Raw genomic sequence first — 20,804 nt, 5'->3', positions numbered from 1 at the left:
AAAAAATAGCCTAACCCAAATGGCAAAAGAGGTCCAAAAAGCCAATGAGGAGAAAAATGCCCTAAAAAGCAAAATTGGCCAGATGGAAAAGGAAGTCCAAAAGCTTACTGAAGAAAATACTTCCTTAAAAATTAGAATAGAGCAATTGGAAGATAGTGACTTTATGAGAAATCATGACACAGTAGAACAAATCCAAAAGAATGAAAAATTAGAAAACAATGTGAAATATCTCATTGGAAAAACAACTGACCTGGAAAATAGATCCAGGAAGAGAATTTAAAAATTATTGGACTATCTGAAAGCCATGATCAAAAAAGAGCCTAGACATCATCTTTCAAGAAATTATCAAGGAAAACTGCCCTGATATATAGAACCAGAGGGCAAAATAGAAATTGAAAGAATCCACAGATCTCCTCCTGAAAGAGATCCCCAAAGGAAAACTCCTAGGAATATTGTAGCCAAATTCCAGAGTTCCCAGGTCAAGGAGAAAATATTACAAGCTGCCAGAAGGAAACAGTTCAAGTACTGTGGAAACACAATCAGGATAACACAAGATTTAGCAGCTTCTACATTAAAGGACGCAGGGCATGGAATATAATATTCCGGAGGGCAAAGGAGATAGGATTACAACCAAGAATCACCTACCCAGCAAAACTGAGTATAATCCTTCAGGGGAAAAAATGGTCATTCAGTGAAATAGAGGACTTTCAAGCATTCTTGATGAAAAGACCAGAGCTGAATAGAAAATTTGACTTTCAAATACAGGACTCAAGTGGAACATGAAGAGGTAAACAGGAAAGAGAAATCATAAGAGACTTATTAAGATTGAACTGTTTACATTCCTGCATGGAAAGATGATATTTATAACTCATGAGACCTTTGTCAGTATCAGGGTAGTTGGAGGAAAAAAATTATATGTATGTATATGTAGATAGATAGATAGAGGGCACAGGGTGAGCTGAAGATTAAGGGGTCATATCTGGAGAATAAAATTAAGGGATGAGAGAGGATTATACTGGAGAAGAAGAAAGGGAGAGGTAGAATGGGGTAAATTATCTCACAAAAAAAAAACAGAAAAGTCTCTTACAGTGGAAGGGGAAACAGGGGAAGGTGAGAGGGAATGAGTGAATCTTATTCTTGTAGGATTTGGCTTAAGGAGGGAATAACATACACATTCAATTGGGTATGGAAATATGTCTTATCCTACAGGAAATTAGGGGGAAAGGGGACAAGAGAGCAGGGGGATGATAGAGAGGAGGGCAGATTGGGAAAGGGGTTAATCAGAAGTAAAAACTTCTGAGGAGAAACAGGGTCAAAAGAAAGAATAGAATAAATGGGAGGGCAGGATAGGATTAAGGGAAATAGAGTTAGTTTTTCACAACATGTCTACTATGGACGTGTTTTGCATAACTGCACATGTACAACTTATATTGAGTTGCTTGCCTTTTCAATGAGGGTGGGTGGGGAGGAGGAAGAGAAAAATTTGAAACCTAAAGTTTTAAAAACATATGTTTAAAAAATGTTTTCACATGCTACTGGGAAATAAGAAATATAGGAAATGGGGTACAGAAGTCTATCCTGCCCTACAGGAAAATAGAAGGGGAAGGGGATAAGAGAAGGAGAGAGAGATAGAAGAGAGGACAGACTAGGGGAAGGGATATTCAGAATGCATGACATCTTGGGCTCAGGGGAGGGGGGAGATGGGGTGAAAATTTGGAACTCAAAAACTTGTGGAAGGGAATGTTGAAAACTAAAAATAAATAAATTTATATTAAAAAAAAGTATAACCCTCGACTCAGGGCTCATGTCTCCCAATCTCCAGCCACCTCTCCCCAAGCCAGCACTGCATCAAAGGCTCATCGAATGTCTCATCAAAGGCTTATCAAATGTGTCATCAAAGGCTTCAAACCCATCCAAGCTATCCTCCAATGACCACTACGTCACTCACAAACATGGAAACCCTCAAACTGTCAGGGACCTCTCAGAAACGTTGGTGCAATAATCAAACCCTTTACACCTCGGTAAATCTGTGACCAGGTGAGCAGGAGAAAGGACTGTCGGCCATAATTCACATGGGGGGTCAATCCCTCACCCATCTGCTGTTCGACCTCACGATAGTCCAATTTCCCATCAGGCCAGGTCCAGCTCACTGCTGCTCATTGCCTTTTTTTTGCTACCTGGAACTCTCACCTGCTATACCTCTTGCTTCCCACTTGCCCAACTGCCTGCTTCAATTGACTATTTGCTGCTGCTCTGCCCAGGCACCTCACCCTTCATGTCTTCTTCCTCCTCAGTGATCTCTGATGGGGCCTTCATGCCTTGTCTCCCACACCTCAGCACGTTGATCTAGTTTCCCCACATGACAAATCCCACTCTAGCCCATCCTGATGCCCAGTAAATGAGTCCTGGGTCAGATGGGATTATCCCTAAATCTCAGAACTCTCCTAGGGCCATCATTTTTGGAGAGGAAATGACATTTTTTCTCTTCAGAAATTGGCTAATTAGAATATGTAGAAGAAATCTGTGGTTCCCAAGCTAGTGCTTTCTTTCCCCCACAAGTCAACAGGCATATTTTTCTAGATTCCTTCTCTCTCCTTTTTTCTTCTTTTTTAAGTAATTATTTTTAGAATTTTTTTCTTTTCAAATATTGAGTTCTAAATGTTTCCCTCCCACCCCTTCTGTACCCATTGAGAAGGCAAAAAAAAAGATCAATTATACATGCGAAATCATGCAAAATGTATTTCCATACTAGCCACATCACAAAAAAGCCAACAAAGAAAGAAAGCAAGAAAATTATATTTCAGTTTGCATTTAGAGTTCATCAGTTCTCTCTCTGGAGGTGGATGGCATTTTTTTTTTTAGCATGAGTCCTTTGGAATAGTCTTGGATCATTGTATTGATCAAAATAGCCAAGTCTTTCACAGTTGATCATCATTACAACGTTGCTGTTACTGTTGCTGTTACAATGATCTCCCAGTTCTTCTCACTTCACTTTTCATCATTTCATATAGCTTTGCCAAGTTTTTCTAAAACCACACCCACATATCATCTCCCACAGCACAATAGTACTCCGTCACAATCACATGCCACAATTTGTTCAGCTATTCCCCAATTGATGGACATCCTCTCAATTTCCAATTCTTTGCCACTACAAAAAGAGCTGCTATGAATATTTTTGTACATGTGAGTCTTTTTCCTTTTCCTTTGATCTCTTTGAGCTGCAGACTTAGTAGTAATATTGCTGGGTCAAAGGGTATGCTCAGTTTTATAGCCTTTTGGGCATAGTTCCAAATTGTTCTCCAGAATGGTTGGACTGGTTCACTACTCTACCAGCAATTCATCATTGTACCTTTCTCTTTTCCCCTCCACCATTTGTCACTTCTGATAGGTATAAAGTGGTGCCTCAGAATTATTTTAATTTGTATTTGTCTAATCAATAATGATTTAGAGCATTTTTTTTTATATAACTACAGATAGGTTTGATTTCTTCTTCTGAAAACTGCTTGTTCATATACTTTGACCATTTTTCAATCAAGGAATTACTCTTATTTTTATAAATTTAACTCAGTTTCCTATATATTTGAGAAAAGAAGCTTTTATCAGAGAAACTTGTTATAATATTCTTTTTAATTACTTCTTTGTCTATGACAGTACCTTTTAGCAAAATGTAGTTTCCCTAATTGTTCCTTTTAACTAAGTTAATTTTTGCTTTTGCTTTGTCTGAGATCATGAATGCTACCTCTGCCACTTTTTTTAGTTTAGCTGAAACATATTAGATTTTTTTCCCAGTCCCTTATTTTAACTCTGTGTGTCTTTCTGTTTCAAGTGTGTCTCTCATAAATGACATTTGTTGGATTCTGGTTTCTAATCCATTTTGCTATCTGCTTCCATTTTACGGGTGAAGTCAATCCAGTCACATTCACAGTCATGATAACTATTTATGTATTTCCTCTGTCCTATTTCCTTCCATTTCTTCTTTTTTCTTTTTTATCCTATCCTTCCTTAAAAGTCCATTTTGCTTCTGACCCCTTAATTGACCTCCATTTTATCATCCCCCCTCATTCCTTATCCTAGCTTCTCCCTTTTGTTTCTCTATTAGGCAAGTCTGATTGCTGTAACAAAAAGGAGTGTGTATATATTCTTCCCTATTTGAATCAATTCTGATGAGAGTAAGAAGCAAGTATTACCTGCCACTCCCCCCATTTTCCTCTTCATTATAAAAGTGCTTGCTTGCACACCTCCTTTATGTGAGAAAAAATTTCCCAGTCTACCTCTCCATCTTCCTCCCAGTGTATTCCTCTTTCATACTCTTCACTTTTTTGAGATCATTCCAACATAATCAACTCACACCTCTACACTCTATCTATATAGATGCCTTCTAACTGCCTAATAATCACAAATTTTTTAGGAGTTACATGTCTTTTCTTCCAATATAGGAATGTCAACAGTTTAAAAATAGTAAGTCCCTTATGATTTCTCTTTTATATTTATCTTTTTATGCTTCTCTTGAGTTTTGTGTTTGAATGTCAAATTTTCTATTTGGTTTTGGTCTTTTCATCAAGAATAATTAAAAGTCCTCTGTTTCATTAAATATCCGTGTTTTCAATTATGCTCAGTTTTGCTGGGTAAGCTATTATTGATTGTAATCCTAGCTCTTTTGCCTTCTGGAACATCATATCCCAAGCCCTCCACTCCCTTAACATGGAAGCTGCTAAATCTTGTGTGATCCTCACTGATCCTCACTGTGGCTCCACAACATTTAAACTATTTCTTTATGGCTGCTTCTAATATTTTCTCCTTGGCCTAGGAGCTCTGGAATTTGGCTATAATATTCCTAGAGGTTTTCCACTCTGGGATCTTTTTCAGGAAGTGATTGGTGGACTCTTTCAATTTTTATTTTCCCTATGGCTCTAAGATATCAGGGCTGTGTTCCTTGATAATTTCTTGAAATATAATGCCTAGGCTTTTTTTCTTTGTTATGGCTTTCATGTAGTCCAATAATTCCTAAATCATCTCTCCTTAATCAATTGTTTTCTTAATGAGATACATTTTCTTCTATTTTTTCATTCTTTTGACTTTGTTTTATTTTTTCTTGGTGTTTCATGGAATCGTTAGCTTTTACTTGCCCAATTTTAATTTTTAAGGAATTGTTTTCTACAGTGAGCTTTTGTACATCTTTTTTTTTCCATTTGGCTTATTCTGTTTTTTTTTTATGGAGTTATTTTCTCCAGTGAATTTTTGTCCCTCTTTTACAATTAGGCCAATTCTGGTTTTAAGGTGTTATTTTCTTCAGTATTTTTTGTGCCTTTTACCAAGCTATTAATTCTCTTTTCATAATTTTCTTACATCACTCATTTCTTTTCCCAGTTTTTCCTCTACTACTCTTATCTCTTTCTTTACCCTTTCAAGAATTCTTGCTGGCCTTGGGTCCAATTAGCATTTTTCTTTGAGGGTTGGTTTGTAGCTGTTTTCACATTGTCATTCTCTTATGAGTTTGTGTCTTGGTCTTTTCTACCACTGAAATAGCTTTTTATGTTCAGTACTTCTTTTGTTGTTTGCTCAGTTTCCCAACCTTTTCTTGACTTTGAACTTTATGTTAAAGTTGGACTCTGCTCACCTGGGCATGAGGAGGCACCATGCCAAGCTTCATGCTTTTTTATGTTGCTATTTTCAGAGCTAGTTCTGGGGGTTCTGCAAGTTTTTGGTGCTTCCAAGGTGGTGCGATCCAGGGAAAGGTGTAGTGACTGTTCTCCTGGTCTGTGCTCTTGTCTTTACCCAAGAAGGGTTTCTGCTTCTTTGCAGCCACAAGTGTTACTGCTCCTCTTGACCCTAGAACCATGACCAGGGTCCCTGCTCCCTTGTGACCAATCAAAAATGCTTCTCTCCACTCTAGAATCACCCAGAGCTGTGTATGAGCAATAGAGCTGCCAATCTATACCAGATACACCCAGTTTCAGCAAAGATTCCCTTGTAATCTCTTTCTCACCACTCATCAACTCCCTTTCCATCTCTGGGCTGAGAGATTCCATAGCTGCTGCCACTGTTTTGGTTGCCTCCAAATACTACCTCCATCATTGGTGCTCTTGCTGTGCTCTGGGCTGGTCTCAGTGTTACAGACCTCTCCTGCCAACCTCTTAAGATGTCTTAGGCTGGAAAAAATATCTCATTCTGACCTTTTGCTGGCTCTGCTTCTCCCAAAATTTATTTGAGGAGTTACTTTAAAGTTGGGTTTTTTTGGGGGAGAGGGATGTTGGGAGAGTTCAGTTGGGTTGCTGCCTCTTCTCTGCCATCTTGATTTTGCTACAAGCTCCCTTAATCCTTCTCCCTTGTACTTTCTTTTTATTATCAGCTCTCGTAAGTCTGGCTGTCATCTGGTGTCCAGTGCCTCTCACATAGCAAGCTCTGACTAAATGGACTGACGTGATTCTGATCCTTTTAAATTTGCAAAATGCTTTCCATATATGACCTCAACTCAGACTTAAGGAGATGAAGGAGTTCACCCAGGGTCACCCTAACTGTCAGAGAGAAGATTCAAAATGAGGGTTTTGTCCCCCTGAGTCTAAGTTTAATGCTCCATCCACTAGACCAGGCAGCCTCCCCAAAATTACACATCATGCCGAGGGACCAAAATAAGTTGTCTCAGCAGAACAGCTAGGTAGTGCAGTGGATAGAGCTGGCCCTGGAATCAGGAGGACCTGAGTTCAAATCCTGCCTCAGACACGTAACACTTAGTAGCTGTGTGACCCTAGGCAAGTCACTTAACCCCATTACCTAGACCAAAAAAAAAGATATTTTCTCAGCAATTCAGGACATATGAAAGAAAAGGGTGGTCAAGACCATGAGCAAGAAGGTAAGTGGATCACTCACTTCTTATTTACTCTCTGACTGCCTCCTCTGCTGAGATCCTCCTTCACTTCTCCTGTCTCTTCATGAACTTTCTTTTCCTTAACCCATCTTCATGCATTCATATAGTCCTCTAACACATGTATTCATACAGTCCCCCAACACCCCAATACCCTGATGGCTATGTGATCTCATCGATGTGGATTTGCACTCTGTGATGGGGATCCCAGGTCATGCTTGCCCAGCCAGAATGACTGCCATCCACATTCTCCTATGTATTCACTAAAGGAGAACCACTCCTACTTGTTGGAGGTCAAACTTATGTCTTCACATTGTGAGACCAATAGAGCACAAAGTTACTCTCAGTTTCACCTCCCTCTGCCCATTTCTCTGATGATATACCGTGTTCACATCACTTCTCTTGGCCAATCCATCATGTGTTGCTGCTTGCCCTCACTCATCTCTCTGTTGCCCTTTGGGTGATCTTCCTCTTCAGTTTTTCAGAGACAATTGAGGTTCATGACTTGTGGCCATGCGATATCACTGGAATAATGTTGCTGGTCAAAAAAATTCAGGCCAGTAGCTGAGCACTCCTGATTCTTTGCACAGGTGGGGGTGAGGGGTGGAGACAATGGGAATCTAACACTGCATATGACAGACTTTTCCAGTGTTTTGGTTTTATAGACTCTTCTTTTTGCCTCTCTCTTTGTGGTGGGAGATGGCTCTTCAAAAAGGTGAGGAGAGAAGGATTGAGTTAGATTTCTGAGTTATATAAAAGCAAAGTATAACAATACATTTTATTTGTAAAAACCATACGCCTCTTCACAGAGCAACAACACATTAAATATGAATACCAAGGCACATTCTGTGGCCACAGCCACAATGTGAGACATGTCAAGATTTGTTTTGCTTATCTATGCAGGGGGTCAGGACGGGATATGTCCCTCTCCTGTTCTGTTGGCTACTGAAACTGTACCAAGGACGCTCACAGTGAGATTAAAGAGAGTGAGTTTTCCTTCTATTACTTTCATTCAATGACTAAGAGCTGAGGTTTTTGAAATCTCTCCATGCAATAATCCATAGAATATCAAACATAAAGGAATGATGGCCAAAGAGTGACTTGCCCCAAGATCATTTCTATCTGAACCACCTCAAAAAAAGATGAGAAGGATTTTCCTCATCATAATAGTAATAATAATAATACCACCAAGCACAATGTGACCGCCACTTAGAATCCTACATAAAAAGCTTATTATCTTTCATGGACAAAGAGATGACAAATCCTTGTACTGCAAAGAGACCTCCAAATAGTCTGGAGAGAAGGCAAGCAATACCCTGGACAGTAGCCAAGCTGGACCAAAGCATTGCCCCAGACCAAACTGCTCCCCACAACTATCTTGACAGAATGTAAATTCACAAAATGTAAGCACAAGAATTTAAACAGATGTCACCATCCCAAATATTTGTCATCTCTAAGCTACTGGGAACAAAAAGCTTTCAAGGTGTAGAGATTGGACCGAGAAGACTAAAATCACATGGGAGCAAGGTGAGGTACAAATTGTCTTGTGTCCTCCTATCTGCTACTAGTGATTTACTGAGAATACCTACAGGATATGAGCATACATTCAAATACACTTATGAAATAAAAAAAAAAACCTGTTATTTTTATCCCCCTAGGAAATAGTCTGTAGATTTTTAAATGTTAAAAACAAAAACAAAAAAAAAGATAGTAATTTGTCCCAGGAAGATTTCTATCTGAATTTCACCAAACAAAGAATGGTGTTTCTATATTATAATAACAATTAAAATAACATGTGGGTTTGTGATTAATCTGTGATTTCATCAGTGTGTGAAACTCCCAGTGTGGTATCTCCCTTCACCTACAGTGATGTAGGTTGCATCCTTTCTATGAATTATCAGATATATCTAAGTGCTTCACACAGAGTAAACACTTGATAAATGCTTTTTTAATTCAGTCATTTATCTGAGGCATATTGAGGTTAAAGGACTTGCCCAGCATCGTACAATAAGTGTCAGAGGCAGGATTTGAACACAAATCTTCCTGACTTCAAGGTCAGTACTAATTTGTGCCCATTGTACCCAGATGCCTGTACCAGATTACTAAATGAAAAAAAAAATCCATATGTAACAGCATATTCAAAGAGTCAGAGAGTTCTGGAGTTAGATGCGACCCTTAAGGTCATCCATTCTCCTCATTTTTGAAATTAGGAAACTAAGTCCCAGAGTGGTTGCCCAAGGTCACCTAGGAAAATGAGGACAGTCTGGCACAAGATATGCAGTTTGGTTTAATAAGCTGGCCACTTCACTTTGGTTTAACCCATCCTAGAAACTGCTCTGAAAGTGTGGGCAGATGGCTATTATGCAAGCTAAAGCAAACCTCCATTTTCTCTGGCTTTTGTTTTCTGGAAACTCATTCAAGGGCCAATTGATTTTCACCCACCCTTCTTGCACTCCCTCAGCAGGGATTAAGTGGCATATTGCCTATACTAATAAATTGTAAAGGGCTGTCAAATTGGTGATCTCAATCACCTGTCTGGGTCTCCCCTGGGTGCAAAACTCATCTCCAAAGACTGATTTCTCCAGGGACATTGTGCTCCTCTCCAGGCCTTTCCTACTGCAGACAGGATCCCCTGGTAAGCTCAAGGCTTCTTTGTTCCCATCTTGGAGATGGGTTGGCAGAATCTCTTGGGTTTGAAGCCTATAGACCTGGAGGGGGTTTGATTTCCTTTTGACTTCTGCTTTCTCTTCTTCCAGTTTTTCGATCTGACTATTAGCCGTCATGCCAATGAAATGAATTGGACAGGATTCATCCAGGAGGGGAAGGAAACAATGAAACAAGCATTTATTATGTGCCTACTATGTGCCAGACACTTTACAAATATCATCTCATTTGGTCCTTATGACAATCCTGCAAGATAGGTGCTGTTATTCACATTTCACATTTGAGAAAACTGAGGCAGAGGTTAAGTCACTTGACCAAAGTCATACAGCTAGGAAGGGTCTGAGGCCAGAGTTGAACTCTGGTCTTCCTGACTCCAAGCCCAGAGCACTCTCTAACACACCATCTAACTGACCCTGATAGTCACTAGGGACAATGAGGGGAGATAGAGACATGTGGACTGACAACCTGTCCATGAAATAACATTTCTTTGGATTAAAGAGAAAAAACAACCACAAAGAAAAACTAATCATTGAGTCCATCTGAGCCAGCACTGTTGCTTCTGAAGTTGATTACAGGGACAGTTACATGCAACTGTGGTCATTACAAAAAAAAAGTCAGGAAGAAAAATGCCTTGGCCTACAGGGTTGGACTTTTAAGGGAATGATGCCAAAGGCTTCAAGCTGGCTACAACTCTGTGATGCCAAGTCAGAGCCAGTCTCAACACAAGGTGATTCTTTGGACCTTCTATCCACTTTTCTATTCTCTCTACAGGAGTGGAAGCAGCTGCACAAGACTGAGATCATTTTGTATTTTTCTTTGTTTCATCGGTGGCCATGGCCCAAAGAGTTCCTCACTGAATGGCCAGTCTATTGATGATGAATCTTTCCTTACTTCACTAGGCTGGCCCTCAGAGAGTAGACTGTATTTGCTGCTGAAGTGGTACTTGAGGCCTTTACACGTAGTAGAACCTGACAGCCTTCACACTCAGACACATAACTAAGGTGGGGACAATAGGTCTTTAGTGCTAAAGAGAGGCAACATGGCAGGGAGAACATACCCCCTTCCCAGCAGTATCTTCTAACTCATCCACATGCTCTTGGGTCTCTTCCATCCCTAGGCCTCCACACCACAAGGTCTCATCAACATGAAGTCCCTCTCAGATCAACAACCCCAATGTTATCGGTGGGGTGGATGTGCTACCTTCTTTCCCATCATAACCTTGCCCATCAAATGAATTTTCCCAGGCTTCCTGAATTTCTAATCAAGGCTCTGTTTATTCTCCACTGGCATATTGTCTTCGAGAGCCCAGAGTCATATTCACTTTAAGATGAGGCATCAGAGGAGACTTTGTGGAGGCCTATTTAGTGGCAGTTACAAATCTATTATAGCAAGAGTCCTTTGTATCTCTGGCTCAGGGTCAGGCAGTGCTGACTTTGTTTCTCCAAATAACATCATCTATAATAAAGAAAACCAAAACACTTGTGTCTGAAAATTCTCTCAGGTCCCAAATCGAAAGGGAATCACCACAAGAATCATTCATCAAGGCCAGCTTTCCAGATCCACCCCCCTCCAAAAACAAAGAACAAAATCAAGTGTTGTCAGGATTTCTGGCCAAACAATTACCAGTGAAAGCACAAATGGTCAGGTTCAAGGACTGGTGGGTTTTTCCAGGACTCCTAAAAGCCCTAAAGCAAAGTAATATCAATATTCTTGCTGTGTAGTAAAAGAAAAAATGTAAAGAAATTGCAGAAAAAGACTGAACTTCTTTTAATTTCAGAGACATAAATAAGGGAGTGGGACTGAGTCGGCTTCATTACCTTAGAGTTGGGCTGCTGACTTCCTCATTCACCTACTGGAACAGCCACCTAGTTATCTCTCTACTTCAATTTTTTCCTCACACAGATCCATCTTTTATACAGTGACCAACGTGATTTTCTTAACAAAAGATCTTACCAAGTCACTCCTCTGCATGTGATTAAAGCAATTTCAACCTTACCCTGTCAATAATTGTAATAATGATAGCAGACACTTACACAAATTTTGCAAGGCACCTTGCATACTTTATCTCATTATCTAGTTATATAGGCTGCTATTTCTAAAAAGGGAGAAATAGAAAAAGGTAAAGATATTGACTCATATTATTGCCATTTCTTGGAGAAGTTAACCATTCAAAGCAATTGTCACCACAAAAAGGCCAAATGAACCTAGACATCATATCAGCCAATAAACACTCAATATCCTTACCAAGTACAGCTGTCAAAGTCCCATTGCTGAATGTTATATAGGAAAAGAATGAGTGATGGCCTCATGAAATATCAAAAACCAGGGTAGAGAAAAATAAGGTTCAGAAAATCTTGGGGTGATGCCCAACTTACTCAGGTCATGCTAAAAGGTTTTATGAATGGAACTAGAAGGAGGATAAAATAGATTGATTATAATGGAAAAGATTTTCCAGCATTTCTTTAGTGACTTATTCTCATTATTTCTGACAGTAAAATAACCAAACTTGGAATATAATACTTGAGTCTCTAACATATGATGTAAGGAAGTAGAAAGGAAATTTGAAAGTGTGATATAATGAGACCATCACACATAAGTCTGTCTTTTTTAATTAAAAATTTAAATAATATTTTTGTTTTTATGTTACCTAAATTTACCCCTTGAGATCCTCCAAAGAAAACCATTTCAATTCTTTTATAGAAGAAAGAGATTTTAAAAGGAAAAAAGGAATAAGAGAGAAATCAAGAAAATGATCAAAATACACATGAAAAATTAAAATTAAAAAATCCAAAACAATTTCAAAGGACTTACAATGAAAAATGCTATCTGCCTCCAGAGAGAAATCTGATGAACTATGAGTGCCGATTGAGGCATATTTTTCTACTTTACTTTCTTGTTTTTTTTTTTTCACAACATGGTTAATGTAGGAAATGTTTTGCATGACTTCATATTTAGAATGAGTATCATATTTCTTTCCTATTCAATGGGTAGGGGAGGAGTAGAAGGAGAGAAATAATTTGACACTGAAAATTAAAATAAAAAAGAAAAGTAACTAAAATATATTTTTGCATGAAAAAGATATGGATTTTTTTATAACAAGCTCGTTCAGAGCCAAACTGAACCAAAGTGGTCCAAAAATGTAAATGCTATTATATATGTATGTGTGTATGTATATGTTATATGTGTAAATATACATGTATGTATACATATATAATTATAATTTATTTTAACATTCATTTTTTGAAATTTTGGTTTTAAATTCTCTCCCTTCCTCTAGCTCTTCTCCTACCCATTGAGAAAGCAAGCAATATGATATCAATTATACATGTGAAGTCATGCAAAAAAAATTCCATATTAGCTATATTGCAAGAAAAGTTAAGGAAGTGGAAAAAGTATGCTTCAGTCTGTAATCAGAGTCCAGCAATTCTTTGTGGAGATAGCACTTTTCATCATGAGTCTTCTGGAATTATCAAGGATAATTGTATTGATTAGAGTAGCTAAGTCTTTCAAGTTAATTTTTGTTTTAATATCGCTGCTGTTGTATAAAATGTTCTCCTGGTTCTGCTCACTTCATTTCACATTAGTTTATATAGGTCTTCCCAGGTTTTTCTGAAATAATTCCCCTTGTCATTTCTTAAAGCACAATCATATTCCATCACGATCATATACCACACCTCGTTCAGCCATTCCCCAACTATTGGGCATCCCCTCAGTTTCCAATTATTCACCACCACAAAAATAGTTACTATGAAGTCAGACAGACAGACAGATAGATAGATAGGTAGATGGATAGACAGACCGACAGACAGACAGACAGACAGATAGATAGATAGATAGATAGATAGATAGATAGATAGACAGATAGATAGATAGAGACAGATATATTAATATATAGCTCCTTTTCCTTTAATCTCTTTGAAATACAGACTTAGTTGTGGTATTGCAGAGTCAAAGGGTATGTTTTATACCCCTTTAAGTATAGTTCCAAATTGGATCAAAACATTTTTTGAAATCTGACAAAATAGTTTTTAAAAAGAAGCTGCCAACATATGCACTGTTCCTCAGTGTTTTAGAGCAGCTGACTGGGCAAGAGTGCCCAGAGAGCAGTGCTGGACGTGATATGGTTCTAAGAACATTGAGCCAGCAATTTTCCAGCTATCTGGAGGGGAAGGTGCTAAAGGCAAGGACAAAATCTTGGACCTCACTAATGTAGCTAAAAAGAAAGGTGACAAAGTGAGTATCAGTGATGAACAGCCTATAGGTTTATATTCTCTCTATATCAAAAAATTTTTGGAAAATCATGTACCCATATAGTGAGGACATCTTTGATGAGGCTGTTAATAGAGAAAAGGTCGACTTCTATAAGTGATGTTATTTGATAGGCCATTTCTTTACCATCACACAATTAACCGAAAGAAGTAGAGAATGTAAGAGTCTCTTGTTTGTTTACAAAAAATAATAATAAAAGCATTTAATTCAAAGGAAAAACAGTGCCACAAGTGTTCTCTTCTAACAAGGTGTCTCTAATATGTATCTTAACATTTTATAAGATTCCTCAAAAGATAATACAAACAATCTTGTTTAATGACTCTCTGACCATTAATATCAGGCAAGACATCTGATAATGAGATGTATCCTCAACAAAGGTCTTTGCCAATGGAAAGGAAGTGATCTAACAGAGTCCAAGTTGAAGAAAGATTTCCTACAGAATTCTCCACACTGTCTTCTCTATGAGTGACTTTGTATCAATCCCATCAAGACAGAACAATGCAGAACCTCTTGGAGGAAATCCATAACCATAGTTATGGTGTGGCCAGAGTATAGCCATTCCCATAGAAATATCCAGGCAGATGAAGAATGCATCTAGACATATACATAGATGGCTAACCCATAGAACTTGTCCTTTAGTGTGTGTGTGTGTGTGTGTGTGTGTGTGTGTGTGTGTGTGTGTGTTGGACAGACACTTCAAAAGAACAGTGAGGGGACCCATAATTAAATGAGAAGGAAAATGGTCTAGATTTTCTTTGGGAAATTCAAACTTCTTTTAATAACCCCAAAGTTGTCCTTGAAACAAAGATCCATCTTTTTAATACCAATATTCTATGGATTTTGTTTTGTGGTTGGGAGGGTTGATCACTCTCTTTCCAAAGAATGAAAGATGAGCATCACAGATAGGGTGATCCCCTACCACACCTAGAGGTTGTAAGCAGCCTTCAACACATTACAAACAAGGAATGAAGAAGGGAAAAGAGATGACAGGATGCCCTCAAAGTAACGTATGATCAAAAAAACATGCCTTGATCATTTAGTTAAAAGTGAGGCATAACTGATGGAGTATTGTGCATGCCACTGGTATCCTCATAATGTCAAGAGAAAGCAAGTAAGTCTTCCAGGATGCCGGGTGGAACCCCCTGTGATGAACTTATGGGAGGACAAGAGTCTGCCACAATGGCAAGCTTGAGTGGTGCCAAATTTTGGGTGGAAATCCAAAGTAGAATGAGATCAGGCATCCATTGGAGCAATAATAGTAATTCCCATTCATCCATTGCTTTAAAGATCTCAAAACATTTTCTTCAAAGAGGACCTCTGAAATAGGTTGTGCACATGTTATTATTATAAATAAGGAAACTGAGGCTTTGAGAGATCAAGGGACTTGCTCTCAATGACACAGCTAGCAAGAATCTGTGGCAGAATTCTAACCCAGGTCTCTTGAGTCCAACAGATCTATATTAATTCCACTGTATGATGATCTCAATTTCCATGGAAACATTGAAGTATAATCTAATTACGGATGTGGTTACTCTAATTATGAAGCACCACAAATCAGAGACTGGATGAGACACTTCATAGCTTCAAGATGCTATCTTGTATCCATCTACTAAAAGTGTCAACAGTCAAGTACTTGCTATCCACCAGCTCCCAGGAAGAAGTGAGCCTCAAAATTCAGTCTGAAATACTCTTTTATTTTAAGTCAGCCTTTACTGCAGTTATTAAAGAATGCATGTTCTATGATTTCCATACACCTCTTACTTACAAGAAGTTCTGGACCATGAATTATCTTGTCTAGAAGCAACCTGCATATCCCCTTATTCTAAGAAAGCCAAGGTAGTCCACATCCAGAATATGTTTCCTGGATTAGCAAGGATTGGACTCTTTAGTTTGATATCTAAAATTCTCCTAGCATTCATATGGGATAAAAACCCTGGATAGGATGTATTTTCTGTCTTTCCCATTTCTGAGCCAGCTGGTATCAAAAGGCCTTGGAAACATAAAAGTGACACTGTTAAATCACTCTCACCATCATTTCTTTCCATTCTTAATGACCTTGTAGCTGAATTGTTTCTGCTGTTTACATTGCATTAATAGATGAATTAATGGAAGGAAGAAGTATTTCTCTGTCCATCTTTAATCCTGGGCTATTTTAACTCCTCTGCATTCAACACTTCTCATCAAATGATAAAACTAAGACCATATTTTAGTTGCTTCCAGTTTTTTTTCGATTTCATATAATTTGTTGTGGTGATTCAGTCAGTTCAGTTCCATCTGAGTCTTCATGACCCCATTTGGGGTTTTCTTGGTGGATACACTGGAGTGGTTTGCCATTTCCTTCTCCAGCTCATTTTACAGGTGAGGAAACTGAGGCAAACAGGGTGAAGTGACTTGTCCAAGGTCAAATAGTTAGCAAGTGTCTGAGGCTGGATTTGAACTCTGGTTCTTCTGACTTCAGGACCAGTGCTCTATTCACTCTGTCCCCTAGCTACCTCACATTATTTTTAACACTTTCAAGATGTTTCCAATATTGAACTTATTTCATCAAATGCCATGATTATTTTTGCAACTTATACTGTGTACTGCCAAATCGAGCTCCAGAGAAATTCTACAAGTTTGCAACTCCACCAGAAATGAATAAGTGTGCCTATTTCTTCACAGTCCCATCAGGATAGAATTTCCTTACTTTTAATTATTTATGCCAATTTGACAAGTATGGGAAGGAATGCAAAGAAATTTGGAGTTGCCATTATGAAACAATGCAAAAAAGGGGGGGGAAAGGAGAAAAGAAATAATACAAAAATTAAAAAATGAAGTAAGCATTAATTGTGAGTATATGAGGAAAAATGAATGAAAATGAATACATGAAGTATTCTGATGGGGAGACAGTGATGGGAAAAAAAAGTGTTATAATACTTTATACATTGTAATTAATTAATGTAAATGGAAATAGTGACCAGGTAAATATTTTTATGTTCAACGTTGCTCATAATAAATCATTTTAAAGAAAATTTAGGCCACATTTTATGAAAACTGGAGACCCCATGGCCCCCCAAAGAAAAGATATAAGGCATTCCCCATCCCTTTCCTTTGCAGAGGCATGAGCTTCACAGGTATAGCACATTTCGGGCACTTTCCGATTTTTTTTCAGTGTATTGATAGTGATCTTTTTCTGATTTTATCCTCTTCTTCCTTTTTTTGTCTTTCTTTACAATACTTTTTTTTAATGGGATGGCTCCCAGGGAAGGAGAGGGGGAGGGCATGAGATACTTGGAAAAAATGCTGCTTATGTAAGAAACAAAAGATAGTAATAAAAATGTATTTTTAGAAAAAGAATCAAGTTCACAGTTATAGGGATGCACCATCTTCCCAGAAAGCTTACCTACCCCTTAAGACTTTCCACAAACAACTTAAGCTTTAACAGAAGGATTCATTTATTCTTTCTATTTAATTCCTTAGTCCACAGAGAGTGAATGAGTTCAGTTTTCAAAAATGTGACTCTCAGTGTATCAATAAGACTTCATTAAGCACCTGCTGTGTGCTAGGACTATTTTTTAAAGTGAGTTTATGGCACACTAATCTAGTGTCTAGTAGCTGAAGAGAGATTATGAGACATGGATTCATGAATGCTAGAGTATAATCTGGTCTATCCATCTCCTCTCATCGATGAAGAGTAATGCTCAGGACATTGCTAAGTAGGTGACTGGCCCAAGATCTCACAGCTAATTAATGATTGAGTTTGGAAGCAAACCTGAACCTCCTAAAACGTAGTCGAGGCCTTTTTACATGTAATTGTGTTGACTTGGCAAAGCCCAAGACCAGGACCAAGCAGCTGTTGATTGGAGTCTTCTATTCGATCATTTCTATGACTTTAAGTGAATAATTTCAGTTCTTCCCCAGTTTCTTCATTTGGAAATGTGGATACATTTGTATTTATTTTCATCCCAGGAAGAATAAGAGAAAGAAATGCCTCATGGAATCCTGTCAATATTGAATCACCTCAAAAAAGATAAGAGCAGGTGGCCAACATTGAGTTGTGTCTGGTGATGTCCACTAAAGAAAGGAAATCCAATAGTGATGGCCATTCAAGCAAGGGTATGTCGTCCTACACGTATGGAGAAGAAAAGCAGAGAAGCCAAGCTGACCTGGTGCATGCTAAAGTTTGCTAGAGATCCATCTTTGACTCCTCTAGCCCGCCGTATCCAATCTGTTTCTAAGACCTGTCAATTTTGTGACCTTTACAACTTCTGTCAAATATGTCCCCTTCTCTCATCTAACACTGACCCTGCCCTGGTGCAGACCCTCATCATCTCATGCCTGGAAGGTCTGCCTGCCTCAAGTCTCTCCCTACTTCAGTCCATTCTCCATTCAGCCACTAAAGTAATTTTCCTAAAGCACAGGTCCAATCTGGTCACTCCTCCCCACCTCAATAAACTCCAGTGGTTCCCTATTACAATCCAATACAAAAGACTGTTTGTCACTTCAAGCCCTTTGTACCTGCCTTTCCAATCTTCATGCATCTTACCCGCATCACATACTTTTCAACAGTGACACCGATCTGGCTGTTCCAAGTACAAGACATTCCATCTTTTGGCTGTAAGCATTTCTCTGGATGTCCCCTATGCCTGGAACATTCTCCCTACTGCCTACTGACTTCCCTGGCTTCCTTTAAGTCCACACTAAAATGCCATCTTTAACTGGAAGCCTGTCCCAATGCCTCTTAATTCTAGTGCCTTCCCTTAGTTAATGATTTCCTATGTATAGCTTGCTTTGTGTCTGCTTGCATATTGTTTCGCCCATTAGACTGTAAGCTCCTTGAGGGAACGACTTGTCTTTTGCCTCCTTTGTATCCTTAGTGCTTAGTATAGTGCCTTGCACAGTAGGTGCTTAATAAATGATTGATTGATTGATTGATTGATTGATTGACTGGGTACAAACTTCAGACCTGAATTTCTTCTGGCTCAAGCATAGATTCCATGTTCTTTTCACACAACATGAATCTGAGCCAGCCAGAAATAGATTCCATCCATGCCCAATTGCAAGTTTAGTCTTATTTCAATTTTTGAACATCTTACAGAGAAGAGACATTTCCCTCATCTTTCTTAATTCTGGCCCTAGGAACAGGGGTGGGGGACAGGGGGTGGGGTTCACTACATATACCATCAATCTCTTATTGCCTAAAATAGAGCTACATATTTTGCTACCCCTGATCCCCTACTTTCAGCTCCCTCTCCTTGTGTGTTGTCTTTCCCCAACAGAATGTAAGTTTCTTGAGGGCAGGGATGATCTTTTTACTGATATTTCTATCCCCAGCACTCAGCAAAGCCCCTAGCACATAAGCACTTAGTATATGCCTCTTTCCTTCCTTCCTTCTATAGAAGACAAGATAATAATTCAGAAACTTTCCCCCTCTTGCAAGATCTGAAATAGGACCTGTTAAAACTGAACAATGATAACATTCCATCCCTGGCTGATTAATTACCTGGAACTAACAACACAGCTCTAGCTCCTGTGAGTTCCATTCTAATTGTCCACCTTTGTCTCCCCATCCACCCTTTGGCGATGAATGCTCCTGTGTTGAATTGATGCAATGATTTCTGTAGCCTTTACATCGCTCTTATGAACCTGGAAGTTCACATTCCCAGGACTAGAGCTGAAATAAACCAGGCTTCACTCCATCTTAGCCCGGCAGTGAAACCTGCTTTCTTTTACCAGGTGGAAATTAAAAGGAAAAAAAAAAGATCTAGAATATCCACAGGCATTTGCAATCAAATTTTTGAAATGACAGCATCAACATGCACAAAGGGAACTTTTTTTTTACAAAGTACTCAAAATTTGCATATTGCCTTTATCAAAAGAGCTGTGTAAATGAGCTGGTGGGGAGTCTGTTACAAAGCCTTTTATAATTTATTCCTTGTACAATAAAAAGCTGATCAGATTTCATGTGTGTTTACTTTCAGAAAGATAACTGCCTATGTATGCGTATGAACTGAAGAATACAAAAAGAAGGACTTTCTCTTGTGGTGACATTTTAAGTCCCTAAATGCTCCTGGTTTTCACAAACCTGGTCCCTGTAACAAAACAATCATGAAGGTACTGTTGTCTCAGAGAAGGAAAGACACTCATTATGTAAGCCTGAAGATACATGAAAAGCATAATAGGTAGGTGAGGGCTTCATTGCCACTGGCACAAAGTCACCACAAAATTTTCAGAAAAAGAACCAGCTACAGAAAATAAAGGAGGCTATTATACTTGCTTACATCTCACTAGGCAGCCGGTCACCAGGGTCTCTAGCAAACCATAGGGGTGTTTCTATAGGTACCCATGCCAGTGTGCATAACTCATCAATTCCCATTGTCCATATGCCCCCAAATTTTGAAAATGGGGCAAATGGAGTGGTGGAAGGGAGGGGAGAAAAAACAAGAGCTTAGGCGCACCTAAAAATGCATGCTTTCCTGTCTACACATGCCCATCTGCTGTAAGAAACCCATTTTTCCATTTCCTTCTCATGTTCAGGAAGAGAGAGGGGTTTTCTATCATCTCATTGAGCCTCACCTCATATTTGCTGGTCATCTTTTCTGTCGTCTTCGTCCCCTGGCACATACGAATGATGCATACCTTGGCTCTTTTCTGTGATGGGAACCAGTTACTCTTCACAAAATCCATGACCATCACATGCTTTTTCAACTCTGTGCTATAGGTCTTGATTTGGAACATCTTCTCAGACGTGGTTTCCACATAGCTGGAGGAATATCTTGTGTGACAAGTTTGTGCAGAAATTCCAGAGTGCTGCATGATACTCAGAATCTTGTGTGACTCCAGCCGCAGAGCCGGAGCTGGGAACCGGGGCCGGGGAACAGAATTGCCTTTGTTCTCAGGCAATGAGCAGAAGCCAGACTCAAAGAGCCCTAGCAAAATGTTCCCCGTGAAAACATCACCTGATGCTTCCAAGCACCCGATCCTGGTGTCCCAACCTTGGAATTGTGATGCAGAAAGAATTTCAATGTGG

The 20,804-nt window shown here is 38.9% G+C and overlaps 1 protein-coding gene across 1 annotated transcript in view; it reads right to left on the bottom strand.

Moving 5' to 3' along the window:
• CUNH10orf90 (chromosome unknown C10orf90 homolog) overlaps window positions 1–20,592 on the bottom strand; it is a 258,338-nt gene extending 237,746 nt beyond the window's left edge. Inside the window, exon 1 of the mRNA XM_078150690.1 lies at window positions 20,351–20,592. Within this exon, the coding sequence (XP_078006816.1) occupies window positions 20,351–20,590 (240 nt within the window). The 5' untranslated portion in view covers window positions 20,591–20,592. The remainder of the gene's footprint in view (window positions 1–20,350) is intronic.
• Window positions 20,593–20,804: the final 212 nt, after the last annotated feature.

The sequence above is a fragment of the Phascolarctos cinereus genome, unplaced genomic scaffold (genome assembly GCF_003287225.1).
Source record: "Phascolarctos cinereus isolate Bilbo 61053 unplaced genomic scaffold, phaCin_HiC Scaffold_3;HRSCAF=262, whole genome shotgun sequence".
In the NCBI taxonomy this organism is placed as follows: domain Eukaryota; kingdom Metazoa; phylum Chordata; class Mammalia; order Diprotodontia; family Phascolarctidae; genus Phascolarctos; species Phascolarctos cinereus.
Note: the sequence above shows the minus strand (reverse complement) of the source record. Positions and strands in the feature narration are given on the sequence as shown.